Source organism: Montipora foliosa, chromosome 4, assembly GCF_036669935.1.
Source record: "Montipora foliosa isolate CH-2021 chromosome 4, ASM3666993v2, whole genome shotgun sequence".
Lineage (NCBI taxonomy): Eukaryota > Metazoa > Cnidaria > Anthozoa > Scleractinia > Acroporidae > Montipora > Montipora foliosa.
Genome location: NC_090872.1, coordinates 37,824,093 through 37,839,092, shown reverse-complemented (window position 1 = coordinate 37,839,092; position 15,000 = coordinate 37,824,093). Strand labels below are relative to the sequence as shown.

Genomic DNA, 15,000 nt, shown 5'->3' with positions numbered 1-15,000 from the left:
AGAGGTACACAGGTGTGTTTGCCTGCCATAAAAACTAGACAGCCCGCGTTAATTTTTTATACTAGCAGAAACTCACAAAAAGCCATTACTCACAAATTTTTAATTATGTTTTGCCTGTTCGTCTCCGTAACCACTAGCTCATGTGAAGGGAGAATTTTACCCGGCAAAATGTAGTGGACCTCTTTTTACGGAAGGGACAATGCTTGAGGGCGAGGCCGCATGCATTTTCTTGGTAAACTTGTTTAATGTTTTCAAATGACACTTCGCAGACAAAAAGACGTCAAATTTGATTTCGGAAAATTTGGCTCTACTCGACCTGGAATGATATTTACAAGGAGTTATGATTATGGAAAAGTGGATTTTAACAGGAAAACTGGCATGTCAAATCTGTTTTTCCCTGGTCAGGCAAGGTCATCACAGGGGTAGGAGGTTAGTAGAGTATTATTCTACTTTTCTAGTCCCTAAATAGGGGAGTTAACTTACAAAAAAGCCAAGCTATCTCTATTACCTCGAAAAGTCGCCCGGGTGATTCGATGAAATGGAGCTAAAATGAACTCCGCCCAAAAAGCACGATCCATCCAAATCCGTCCATGGTGAAATAAATGGTTTGATTTCTTTACATTCAACAGTCAGCGTCCATAAGCTTGAGAATCGACTTCATTTTTACGAATATTTTCTATTTTAACATTCCATAATGTTTTTTTTGGTGAATGGTTAATGAGTCCCATACGTATCTCCAGTTGATGTTTTAATATGAATTGATCGTTTTGTGGTGTTAGAATTTGAGGAACAAAAATAACACACTAAACCTTATTTTTTTCGCACTTAATGCGCTAAAGCAAGCTTAATTGCCACAATATGCTAGGGAACAAATTTCTCGTCGTAGCTGTTTAAGATGCAAAAACGGTTTTGAAAGTTATCAAAAATTAAAAACGTAATGGGAGGCTTACTGCTTTTAGCAGCGTACACGACATTGAATGGCAGTTATTAGATAGGATGAATAAGTAGGTGAATATTGCAATTTCATTCAACCTCCCACATTCCAAAAAAGTTTAAACACATTCTGTTAATGAACACCAAACAGGGCATTAAAAAGAGGCGAGAACATTTTTTCTCTAAACATATTATACGAGCATCTTGAATACTGGTATCTTGATCTCGACTTTACATGTCTATAAAATAGTAATGGCAGATGGTGTAATTGATCTTAGCATGTGCATGTTCTAATAATAGCGAAAGAAAAGAAGATAAGGGAAGGAAGCTTTTTTATTTTCTCTTTTCTTTTGCTGAACTGCATTAGGTTTAGGCGTGAACAACTTCACTAATTTCCACTGATTCCTTTAATACATTTCAGATCGTCTTGGTTTTATTTGACCAATTTTTTTTTAAGAGGGCAGTTACGAAAACAAAATTCAACATTTGTGAAGTATCAGTCCAAGAGACCTGGTAGCCTCTCAAAACTTGAAACAAATCAAGACATAACAGGTACGAGGAGAAGCTTTATTTGCCCTACATTAAACGGTGTGAAGGACTTGACAAATGAGCGAAAACGAAAGTTGAAGCCACATAGCTAATTGTCTCTAAAAACTCAGTCTAGGTAAATTGGGCATGGTAATTAAGATCATTACAATGCCAGAGTTGTGTTCAAGACTGTCATTAAAACAGCTTAAAGTTAGATCGGTTGACCAACACCAAGATTTCAAACATTTGCAGAGAATCGCGCCCATTTCATAGAAAGTCCCAAGTTTTGATCATTCAGCGATAGCCTGTACAAGGCACTGATAATGACACTGTGAAAACAAATGTTGGAAACTAAAAGCTTATGAGGCCTTAATGAGTCCATGGAAGAACACTTCCAGTACGATGGTCACACTTCTAAGACACATAACCACACAAAGACTCGAACGTTGCACCAAACAAGGCGTCCAATTAGTTTTTCAGATTTTGCATGCTTGGCATTCCTTTGCGGGAGCTCCCTCGGGGTGAGCAACTACTTCAAAAACCCTTTCCGCTGCAGAGTTGCGCGGCCGGGAGAAACCTTTCTGTGAATCCAAAATTTACAGGAAGGCCATCCCAGGTACTAAATTAAACACCGAACAACGATGTAAATTAGATCTCAGCTTACAGATTCATTCAACAGAACAGAATGTTCCTCGACACATACTGAATCAATTTTTTTATGGTGACAAGACAAATGGAAATACACGGTACGCTTTTAAAGTATTTCCTGCTTTCCAATGGTTAAACTCAGAAGAAAGGAACTTCAAAATTGTTTCTTAAGAAGGGAAAAAAGGAGTGGGTTTGCGCTCACAATCTCCTTTCCATAAAGCAAAACCATAGGCTTTGGATGTTCTATTTCTCCGGGCTGTAACGAGAAAATTTTGAGGTAGTTATATAATCACCACCTTTGAATAGGATTCCCACATAAAGCCAGCCTGACAACTGAGGATTCAACAAGGAGTGAACTTTTCCTTGAAAGGATACCCCGCTGAACTCAAAGAGTAGAGATAGGTAAATATCTTTCCCTTTTACTCCATCCGTGATCCCGAGATGTTCTTCAACACCGGCTATGGCTGTTAGTGTACTGGAACCCTGATTAGCACCTCACCCAGCGGTTTCCTTGTCTTTTGAAAGGAGTGGTGCAGCCTCTAAATATTGGGCAGTTCGTGGGCATTTCATCACAAACGCGGCAATTGTAAGGCCTCAAACCACTTCTCAAAAAAATTTTCAGCTTTTTGGGTTAACGATTGATGAGTCAACTGCCATGATTCCGAAACAAGAGATGACAATTTTCTCTTAGATCCGATCTTATGAAGGAGACACTTGCATTTTTTTTTTTGACAGAAACGCTAAGACATTACCCAATAGACGAGTATTCCTCCAAAATCTTTTTACCCTTATAATAATTCAGGCTCACATATTTGTCAGGCCTAGTTTTAGCGAAAAAGCAGTGTATATGTTCGAACAGCGTGGCTACTGGACTTGGTCTATGTCTGTCAAAGATTTAGGGCCATTGCCGAGGGTTTGATGCCCGGAAAGAAAACCGTTAATTATCGTCCAGCCGAGGATCTGTTTTGGTCGTTGCTTTTCTCTCAAAGGCAAACAACTTAGTTGCTAACTTGCACTATGGCAAAGTTTATCTCCTTCGTCGTCTGCCGTTGGTTGAGAAGCGCCCGGTCAGCACAACTGGTCTAAATAATATGTATCTCAATGCATTAATGCATCAATTTCGGGCTGAATATTCATGCATACACCTTGAGGCTTGGAGAAAGATATGCTTGCCAGAGCATTCTTAAAAGGTTCTGAGCAAGGGAACCAAGAATATACTTCCCCTAGCTTGGTTAATCTCTTGGGCCTATGGAGGTGAGATGGGGGCTCCAGCCATCGATTTTTTCTTGATTACAAGAGATAGAAGCCATCTTCATTTGAAGCGAAATAACAGACCGATGGGAGTGCCTCAGAGTAAAGCCAAGTTTTCTTTCAATACGAGCTAATTATTACGAAGCACCAGGTGACCTCCGTGAAGTATAATTTCAGAATCGTATTATCAGGAGATCCCGGGATTTTGGATGAATCGAAAGCGTAAGATTCGGTAATAGTCCTAGCGTGATGTGTTACTATGGCAACAGAAAGTAGAAGAATGCAAAAAAGTTCAAGAATGTTTTAGACGGGATTCATTTTATTGCATCCACCAACAACTCGTATTTTCTTCTTCGAGGTGAGTTTGGGAACTTCGTAACCTTTGTACTAAAACAATACTCACAACAAGGATACTATTCGTAAAACTCGAGATTGCAATTACTGTAACCGAATTCTTCAACAACTATGAAGTGAAATTTTAGTTTTTGGAGAGTGACAATCATTTCCAACAACTAGTAGTGAGCTGGTAAAGCTATTGATCTTTTTATTGTAAATAGCGCTATAAAAGCAATAAATATATGTATGATTCACCGGCTGGGAGGTCCGTATAGGGAAAAATTGTGCCTGAGGTCTTGAGTACGGCCCGAGGCCGCAGCCAAGGCCGAGGGCACAGTTTTTCCCTATACGGACCGACCTAAGCCGGTGAATAACCTTTTTTTTTTTTTGAAAATGAACATGGCAAACTGGTTTGCAGAATGTCTTTCTACGCGCTCTACGTCGCACTGTTACGGTTGAAAAAATGATAGATTAACGATAAAACAGAACTTCAAATATCTCTTGGTGCAAAAAATATAAAAAACAAACAGTGATGTTTCTTGGCAAGCACAGAGAAATGAGCTAAACAAACTAAACAATTATGTTTGAAAAATTCGTACAATCAGGCGAATAATTTTCTACGTATTAAAATGCTTTGTCTTGTTGAAAATAAAACAAAATTTCTTGAAACGGGAGGAACAAATTTAGTGAAAAATACGCAAACATCTCTCTCTGCCTTCATATCTTACTATTTCAAGGATTCATCTTTGTTCTCTGTCAAGTCCTTCAGAAATCAGTGCAAAACTTAGAAAACTACACAAGAAAAACTTGTTGACATTAGCCGGTTCACAGCGTTGCGATTTGTTTGACTATTTTAGCGACGAATCCGTATTTTCTTTAATGAAGCATAATAGAACGAGATTACAAAATAGAACTATAAAGAAAATAACCGAAGAAGTTCAACGTCGTGTCAACAGTGCAAGAAAACCATCAACTCGAAAACAGCAAACCATATGAATACTCGCCTTTTTGAAGAATAACCAGGCCTTTCATTCCATTGCAGATGTTTTTCCTTCTCTTTGCAACGGTTAGCAAGCGAAAACTTGCATTTTAAGAGGTGAAATCCAATGCTTCGTTGCGCCGTAGTGAGAACATTTTCAATTCGGTCAGTGTAAAACGCAGAATGCAGACTGCAGACTGCACACCAGGGGTAAAATGAAGACTGAGGTTATTACGTCACAATAACTGTTGAAAAAGCCCAAACCCCTTTAGCCCAAACCCCTTAGAAATGCTAACATTAGGCCTAATTAGGCCTGAAACAATATTTAGGCTTCACTGTTAGCATTTCTAATGGATTTGGGCTTTTTCAATAGTTAAATTATAACCTCAGTCTGCATTTTACCCCCGGTCTGCAGTCTGCAGTCTGCGTTTTACATTGACCGATTTTCAATTAGTCAAGAAAATTTCAGCACGGAACAGATTTCGGACCGTGGTCCGTATCGTAAAAAGCTGGACCGGCTATGAGCGTGCGATTAACCAATCGGATTCAAGGATTTAGGATTCCGGCCGCTAAGATTCTTCAGAAAAAAATAATTTATCGTTATTAATTTATTATTAGTAGTAGTATATACCACACAAGTGAATAGTGCTTTTGGCGTGCGCTGATTGGCTAGCGCGGAGGTGATTATCCAAGTACTATTCACCTCCGAGCAGCCGAAGAGAAACAAAATGGCTTCCCGTTTCGCTTCGATTTCCGAAAAGGAAATTCTTTCAATGAACGAGGAGGCTGTACCGAAAAACACAAAAATGGCAACAAAGTTTGGTGTAACGGTATTTAATGGTAAGTTATGTAATCTCTCCAGCCTCATATTCTAAGGCAAAAAATCAAAATGCAATGCCTTGTTTACGAAAACTGTCGAGCACTAAATCACAATGAAAAAAAATGAAACAATCTGATGTTTTTCAGCTTGGTTTCAACAACAAGAGCAATTTAACTCAACCATTGTGTGCCTGCAAAATATCCACCACACTTAATTAATAATTGTTAATTATTATCATTATTGTTATTATTATTATTATTATTATTATTATTATTGTAATTGTTATTGTTATTGTTATTGTTATTGTTATTATTATTATTATTATTATTAAGAAAAAATCATTGTTCATTTGCCTAAAGTTAATTCAACCAAGTTTGGTTAAGTTCAAGGAGATACACCGCTGCAAAATTATGTCTTTTTGTTAAGGTAATAAAAAAGTGAGACTTTGACAATTAATGCATAGTATAAATAGATGTTCACAGATGTTTTACGGTTTTTGCATAGTTATTTACTTGTTTGGTTTGCTAAAATTGCATTCATAACTGCGAGGATCATAGTTTCACTTGATTTCATTTCCACATTTCAATATAAAATTCATTTCATATATCATTTCGTTCAATGAATAAAGTGTCGTTGCTTTCCGTACGCTCTCAACAGCTAAGCAAATCAATTGCTCTAAAGAAAGAGATTTTCTTAGATGATTACTTTTACAGATTTTTTGACGGTGTGATTGCCAAACTTAAGCCAAAAAATTGACAACCTTCAAAAATGTGGCTCGCTTGACTTACTTCTTCGCTCAACTCGCACATGAAAAAAAAGCAAAAATGTATAACTTTAATGCAAACAATTTTTAAATAAATGGCCAAAGTTTTGGCAGAGGGCAGTACATAAGCCAAGGACAGGGAGGGGAGAGCGGAGAGCTATAGCCCCCCCACCTTTTTCCTACGGCGCCTGCGTCCTCCGCGGCGCCTGCAGTATTGAAAATGGCCTCGTATTTTAGCGCCTAGCTGTAATCCTCAAGACTCTAACAGGGTTCTAAAGTAATGTTGTTTCTATAAATACCAACTGTACTTTGAGAATTATGGCAACATATATGAGACACTGAGGATAATGCACAAATCTAAAAATAGTTTCAAGCTGTATTCAGAAGTACTGGTGATCGCTCAGGTCACTATTGTGACATTGGCAGAATATTTTTGCAATAATGTGAAGGAGTACTTGTTGCCATAGTGACAGTGCTTGTTGCCATAAGAAAGTACAAATCACCTGGAGTTGGCGAGAGGGCGTTTTCTGCTGTAATAAGATTTTCATTGAAACTCACCAAAGAAAGATAAATGGTTGAATTGAAAGCCTCTTTTCTCTTTGTAAGTGATATCTATGGCGGTTTCGTGTTCACCATGAATTTTTTGGGATAAAACACATATTCCTTGTCGATGGTAATGTTTAGTTGTGACAATATTATGGCGCATTTTTACTCTTAATTGCTCCGAAAGTGAAATGAAAATTGATTTTTGGGCTTATGAGCATCCTCGACAATTAAACAATCGTTTGGAAGTTTAGCCTGCATCATGTTTGAGAAAAAATTGGACTCCAAGTATAATCAACATTTAAACTCGATTTCCAGGGTATTATTTCTCGCAAATTTGTTAATGAAAAAGCAACATGGAGTTTTAATGAAAAGCTGATAACAAAGCCGTCTATATAGTATTAAGGGTTGCAACTTATTATTGTAGGACATCGATGGCTTGTTCTTCATAAAAGATTGCATCTCCGGTCAGGATAAGAATATTGACAGAAATGAGGAGTCAAATATCTTATTATATCTATTTGCAAGGGTATTTATACTTATTGAAACAAAGAATACTGGTTTGATCACTTCAAGTGAGCCTGAAAATATTAAGACCTGAAAGGATGGCGATAGCGGTTCATTATTCCAAGTAAGCCCCAAACCTCACTTGTCTTCAATGATCTTGGACTATAATAATTTTAGTCCTTGGCAATGAAATTAGACAATAGTTGGTTAAAATTATATGAGCACGGCATGTCTTCATAAAGTTTAACATTTTATGCGATACCTTATTTTTCAACAGCAACAACAAATCAAGAACACATCAAGGCTTGTAAGCTATCCGAAGCGATCCTTTCGAGCCGAATGTCCGGTCCCTGTAAGGTTGACGTTTCAGCGCACCAAACATAATACGTTAGATATTTGAGCAGATTTGAAAAGCTCGAGTTTCTTGTCGTACACAATTCTTTAACCTGTAATTTAACATGCGCCAAAACTAGAACTATAACCGTGTGGTTCACCATTGTTATATACGGCCGTGGAAGACTACCACGGGAAACCTTTGAGAACCACATTAATTCCATCTTCCTTTTTAAACAACATGTTAGCTGCTTTTCAACAAATAATACGTTCTAAAAATATTTACGATATCAGTCTAACCTGAGAACTATTCTTCAAAGTACTATGGCCCCATGCTTTCGTGGGATTTCTTGTGCAACCTTTAATATACTCTTGTTTTAATACCATCGAAAGCCCGACATACATTAACTCCTTAATATAGCCCTTAATATAGTCGAGGAAATATTCCTTTTCTCGAAGGGTTTGGTTCGATCATTTTCGGCCGACTGTCATAAAACGCCCAAGATAGTACTTTGTTTGAGTAATTTCATTAAAACGAATCCATTTAAATCCAAAACTTGTTTCATTGTCGACAAATGAAGTTATATGAAGCCAACTAAGCCAAATTTGCAACCTCTTGAATTTGTATAATGAAAGCACGTGAAGCCTTTTACCACGGCTGGTGGTTTTAAGCTTTACCGGTCGGTGCAGGGCGATTATTCAATACAACAGGTAAAACTCAAACCTTCAGTTAAGGGTTTTCTTTAAAGTTCAATGAATTTTATTCAATTGTCTCTGGGATCATCATCAGTCCAAGAATGCCATGAGTCTGAAAGATTGCAATGGAATTCCCTGTGGTAGAATTATCAACATAGACGAAGCTTATGCAACATGCGGGCCACAAGTTTACGAAAGGGAGCATACCTGAAGCCTTTGTTGGACGAGTGTTTTTCCAAAAATTATTGTCTTTACGAAGCATTCTCCGAGTAGGTTTTTTTTAGCCTATTTGAGTTTATTTGTATAGGCTCGGGAAAATACTCTTGTCTTAACACTTCGTTTTTTTTTTCTGGAAACACTTTAATAGCCCTTGTTGGGAAGACTAAACAACTCCCATGCACGTTGTTTCAATGTTACGAAATATCCTTTGTCTTTGTCAATAGAATCAAATTTTACCGATGTAGAACGTTTTTCAGTTTTTGTAATAATTAAAATGAGCGGGGCTTCGGATGATTTTTAGTCCTCATTGATTCAAACAATGATAATCAACTTGCATGCATGATCGGATAATAGTTTTAAGGCATTACTGACGGACGAAACGTGCCTCGATATTTTTGGAAATGATACTCGTCTCCCATAGTAAATCTGAAAAAAAAAATAATAAGAAGGTGAAAAGACGAAACATGAAGACAACAAGGAAAATATATTTCTTACCGTTATTTGTTAAGGTTACTAAAATCTAATAACCGATTTGTTTAAAATTTGCTATCAGTTCAAGAATTGGCGTGTAGGAATGGACAATTATGAACACGGAAATTTACTGCACATTCACACTCTGACGGCGACAATAAACACAAGTTACTGGCAAAAGTGCAAAAGTTTGATTTTTGTTTCATATATTTTCGTTCTGAGGTGCCATGCTAAAACAGGTAAGTGATTGTGATCTCGAAAAACCTCAAGTGGCTGCAAGAGTGTCTATGGATGATGGAATCAAACTGGTTGTTAAACTATCTTTGCATTGAAAAGAAGCCATCTGATTTTGTACCCTTAATTTGAATATTGCGTGCCGCTTGTATCGTCAGAAACGTTTGTTGGACTTTTTTTTACCGCGAAGACTGGTTTGATGAGGAGCCGCCGATGAAAATGTCACCGTGAAGTCGCCATTTCGAAGAATATTGTTTCGCTCTTTCCGTCGCTTTGTGGCCCACGCATCATCAAAAAAGCCAGGAACACTTTATATTCTCATAATCTTTTCGTTGTTTTCAACTAGTTTTAAAGCATAATTTTGAAGACAGTCACGCCGAAAGAAAATTACGAGTTGCACGACAAATCCGGCAGAGATGGTACTCCCACAATTCTATTAACCGTTGTAGATTTGCTACTAACTAAAAATTGTCCATGATTCGTTCGGTTTCATATCAGATTAAGCTTTGCCCTCTAAAGAACTTGTTGTTTCTTTTATTTTTTCATTTAAAGAATAAGTCAAGACCATATGGGCTTGACCGAGCGAGTTTCAGCTAGAGTAGCGGTGCCTTGCCAACCAGTCTTGCTTGTAATTTTACATATTAAGATTCTTTAAGTAACAATGACGAGAAATCCAGTGTATTTTTGCTTAAATTAGCAAACCAGAGACAAGATGCCGTCAGTATTATAACAATAATATTCAAGTAGTAAATGGTTTGTTGGGTAATGCGCAACCTTGTATGGGGAAGCAACCGACCATGTTCGCGCCATTTTGAACACACACTCATTCAGCAGTGATTCCTTAAGTCAAACTTGTATTCCTACATAATTAAAATTTGTAATCTCCAAATATTAGCATGAAATATTTAAGATCGCGGCTAATTTTGTCAGCCGCTTGTCTCTCCATGGATTTTCTTATCGTAGTCTTTTTGCTTTGCTACTAAAACGAACAACCAATATTCTGGAGTGGAAGAAGATGGCGCAAGAATTGTATATGCAAATTCTTCAGCTCCTGTCACATTCATCATGTCACAGCTTTAAGGGGCTAAGCATGGAATTTAAGGACTTTAAAGAACGATTTTAGCACATTTTTTTAGGTTGAATTCTTTTCTAAACTTGGTTCAGAAGTTTATGGACAAGTTCAAGATTTACATTATGGCGGGCATCGTACAAGTACACTAAGGACAAACTAATATGAGGGATTTTGTTGAGCAAATAGAAAATGAATTGTGGAAAAAGGATATGGTTTTGATACTCTTAGAATATTCATAATCTTTGCCGTGAAATATTTTAAAAGTACGAGCTAGAGACTAGGGTTATTTTGTGCTATATGAAAAGTATTTTTACTCCTTAAATTTCTTTGTCACTCCCTAGTTTGTTACTCATGAATTCCCTTTGTTATGGGAATTCTCCTGAAAAGAAGCTATTATTCGAGTTCATGTTAACGGGACGTATTTCTTAGTAGATTCATCTTTTTTTCAACCCAGGAGTATAAACCTGAATATTCACATCTTCGTTTTAGATGCAATTAAGTGTGGCTGCAGACTTCAATTCCAATTCAACAGAGTCGGGTAAATGTGAATAGCAACTATAAGAATATTCATCAAGACTGGCGTTCTGGGTACTTTAACCTCGTTTGAACAAGTTCAATTGGAATCTGATTCCGGAGCGTATAATCACTCAAGCGTTCTAAGTTGCAAGTAATTTTATCATTCTATATCTCTCCTAAGGAGTCCTTCAGTACTATTCGCGATATGGCAGGTGCCGTGTGTTTTCTTCGTGTGGTTCTTTTCAACAGCTGACTAGCTTCAGTGCGTTTTCCAAAACAAGAGAATTTTCTCCTGGGCTATGGTCAAAGTGAACAAAAAGAGATGTTTTAGCGTTTTTTGTCCGTTTTGAATAACCTCTAAGGCTATGAATTCTATTTAATTGTTCCTATCTTTATTATCAGAGCCAACTATTTACTCTTAGACGAGTGTTAGCACGAATGGTCGGGAATTGTAATAGAATAGAAGGGAGTTTTTTGTCCCAAGGCATTTTTTCAGTGAGCTGCAAAGGCTGTAAGTGAGGCAAATGAAGATAGTTTTCATTTTCTTAATTCCTTTTTAAGCGGACAAATTCCTCGCTGTAAGCAGCTTAGCTTATAAATATATATGTATATATTTTAGTACTTTCGACATCAGCCAAACTGCATATCTGTCATTTGACAAAAATTGTTTTATTTTATTCCTATGCCAACAAGGGTGCTTTTTGAATGCTTTGACAGTTAAATGAAACTAACAAACACTCGCTGTTAACGGTTCTTCCTTGAGGAATTCATATTTCACAGTGTTTGAAAAATATTATTTCTGCCTATCGTTATTAAAAAGATATTGTTTATTATAGCAATACTGTGGAGCGCCCATTCATAGCTCAAATTATTAAGCATATAATTCAAAATGTTGTTTTTAGTTCTTAACAGTATTTTTCCTTTGGAGATCCCAGTCACAAAGCCTTATTTCAGCTGTTCAAAAATTGTCGCTTCTTATTTTTAACTATATAATCCTTTCTGGTGTATCCTCTTATCGTTCAATTCAGCCGGCAAACATTTTACTCAGGATACCTATGACGGTCGCAGTGTTCGAGATCGGATTTTTCTCTTTTTGAAATTTCAGTTTTCGATATAAGCACTTGAAATGATAGCCAGCCTTGTTTATTCACTTTACGGAAGATAGTTTTATTGGGAGACTTCTAATTAAGTCTTTCCGACCAACAGTATTTTGTGGAGAGAATAGTCGTGTGTAATACGACAACAGCTGTATTGGAGTTTGTCTTTGTTTTATAAGATGATCTCGTGTCGTGCTTTGTTAGCAGGGAAATTGGTTCGCATTTCGGGAAAAGCGCGGCTTCCGTGGAAACTGTCCTAGAAATTAAAAGCGTCAGAAGTTCCTCCTTCCCTCAGGGCTAGGCATTGTTTTAAAGATGGATCATCGCCGATATGGTTCCCGAGTAATTAGTTTCTGCGGGTAAAACTTTTCAGTAGTATCATTTATATAAAAGCACGTGCAACCTTCCATAAACGACCATAGAAAACAATGTGTAAGAAAGAGGTTTGGAGACTGACAGTATTGTGGTAAATTTTGCACCTTGGGAAAAAGATGCAAACAACCCGATAAAGACGACCTTCCATTTAAGATTAAAAAGGAGTTTCTTTTCGCTTAAGGTGTTACAAAAAACATGGTTTTTTAGTGTTCCTTGCAATTTTCGTTTGATTGTCCGTCCCTTCAGCCTTCAGTTTCGTCGTAAATAGCGACACATTTCGTATTCCTAAGAGCGAATAGCGAAAACATAGATTAAAACCAGAATATATAAACTGTGGTTAAATCTTGTAAACACAATTTACTCTGAGAAATCTTCATTTCTGTACCTATAGGAAATCCCAAAATGAAGAATCCTAGCGGGAGATTGCAACATCTTCCTCTTACACCTGCTGCAAATGAAATAATTACTTTCAAACCAAACCATTTCCCTTATTCATCGCACGAGCAGAATCTCATCTGTAACGTAAGCGATTTTTAGGTATTGTTTTCGAAAAGCTTGTTCTAAAATAAAGACTAAAATTTTCACCATAGAAATCGATAGTTAATTCAAATCTCCTCTTATTGGAGCCACGTCGCGTTTGCTTTCTAAATGAGACTAGTTAATACCAAGGAGCTGGTCTTTGAGTGAAACGTATTTTGCACGAGATGTTGCCTTAAATTTCCAAATTACTTTACTTTTAATTTACTTTTTCATTCGGTGAAATTATGATGTTATCAGAAGAAAATAAGCTAAGAATGTCACTCTAACAAAAAAAGAATTCGCTTTCTCCCATGATCCAAATTTTTTGGTCGATGGCACCCATATAAAAGCGCTTCTTATCCACAGAACAACCAGCAAGAGAAGACAAAAAGCTCTTGTTAATCAAAAAAGCCTTGCCATAATACACCACGCAAGGAAATTATGGATACGGGTGGTCTGATAGTACTGCCGGCGCGCAAGGCAAAGCAAAACAAATAAGATCGCTTTTCAGATGGATTTTACCTCGAACTAGAGTTTATTAAAACTTGTCGACTATTTAAGCACAATTCATTACAAATTTGGATTTTGAGAAAACTGTTTTTCACCTTAAGTGTTCTTTCGGGTAACTTAAACTTCGACGGCATTTCCGCAGCACCAGTGGGTTAAAAATGAAACAGAATTTCAGAAAATGACTTAAATTTATGACAATTATGGTGCGAGCGGTAAAATTTGTACAGCGTCAACAAATATACATCATACATGTTAATTCATAAAAGTCTCCTCAACGTATAAAATTTCAAAATATATATTTAAATACATATACTCTCCGGGCCAATGCCATTATTTTTTGACCAGCAGTAAAAGTTCTTCGCTGGACTGTTTGTAAGCAATTATAAGGGCTCGCTTTCATTGACATGCACCAGCGAACAAAGCCAACCTGAGCACGTAATTGACGTCTGTTGGGTGGTTCTATTTGAAGAAAAACCGTTTGAAAAGAGATGGACGTTTTCGTATTTGTCTTCATCTAATTTAACGATTCTCTGTCGTTCTTTCGATTCTATGCTAAACTAATAACGTCTTAACGGCTTTTCTTCACAAAAAACCTCCAAATTTACATATATTGCAAGTAATCCATTCAGCTTTTCATAAATGGGGAAATTGATTTTGCCAAAATGAAACAGGTGTAAGGCAAAATTATTTCGAGCCATATTAACATCAGACCTTGAATCGTGAATTCGAAATTTTGATCGCAGCGTAAATGAAAATGTGGCAAAATGAACGATGAATAACATTACTTCTAGCGGAAGTGATCAGTGCTTCGGAATTTTTTCTTTCCTTGTTAAGCTAATAGGGTCGTATGAAACATTTTTTACCTGCGGGCAGTTAAAGTGTTCGCGACAAGTTGTCGAAGATAGCGAAACATCGCCTTCCATCGCATTTCGCAAACGCATCGTTCTTCAAAGAAGTAATTTCACTCAATCGCGAGTTAGTAGTACTTCCTTTTGACAGACAGAGGCGAACAGTTAAGCATTTAAGAAAAAAATCTGCGACTTAAAAGTAAGAGAAATAAAGTCAGAAGTTGCTTGTCTCACAGGGCTAAAACAATAATTTTCTGTTTATAGCATAAATTGACCATATATAATTTACTCCAAATCTGCCGGTGATGTGCCTCGGTATGCATTCCTGAGCGTAGCGCTGGTCGGGCCTTACCATGAAGTTAGTTCCCCGACTTTACCAGCGAAAAATTAATTTCAACTATTGCAATTCCAGTCAGTGCACGGAAAATTTCATTCTCTTTTTCTTTTGCCGCTGGTTACAGAACCACACGCGTACAACATTTTTTGAGAGGTCCAGTTTTTCAGCAATTGACGCAATCTTGTCGCTCGAAGGTCTTGGGTTCATAGCGAAGTAAGCCTCAAGAGAACGCTTCTCGGCTGCTCCAATTGATGTACGCTTCCTCTTTTTATCCGAATTAGGAAGGAATTGGCTTGTTGTATTCTTACATTTGTATGCTTTCTCAGCCTCCTCTAGCCACGCCGTCAACACGGGTTTTAACGCCATCATATTATTGTGACTCAGTGTAAGCGATTCAAACCTGCAAATTGTAGACTGACTCAACGAGCCTACGCCAGGGATTTTCAAATGCGCCAACGCAGCGCC

General features: G+C 37.3%; 1 protein-coding gene and 1 long non-coding RNA gene across 6 annotated transcripts in view; one reads left to right on the top strand and one right to left on the bottom strand.

The window, feature by feature from the left end:
• The window catches only part of LOC138000743 (uncharacterized), a 27,812-nt gene that overhangs the window by 130 nt on the left and 12,682 nt on the right, over nucleotides 1–15,000 (top strand). The window contains exons 1-2 of the long non-coding RNA XR_011123189.1: nucleotides 1–429; nucleotides 1,355–1,485. The exon at nucleotides 1–429 is cut by the window's left edge and continues 130 nt beyond it. This is a non-coding gene — a long non-coding RNA (uncharacterized lncRNA). The remainder of the gene's footprint in view (nucleotides 430–1,354; nucleotides 1,486–15,000) is intronic.
• Nucleotides 11,496–15,000, bottom strand: part of LOC138000741 (POU domain, class 4, transcription factor 3-like) — a 6,571-nt gene continuing 3,066 nt past the window's right edge. For 3 of the 5 annotated variants that reach the window (XM_068847367.1, XM_068847368.1, XM_068847366.1), the window contains one exon: nucleotides 11,496–15,000. This exon is cut by the window's right edge and continues 414 nt beyond it. In XM_068847367.1, coding sequence (XP_068703468.1) covers nucleotides 14,611–15,000 — 390 coding nt within the window. In that variant the 3' untranslated portion in view covers nucleotides 11,496–14,610. The other 2 variants (XR_011123187.1, XR_011123188.1) reach the window with 2 other exon arrangements.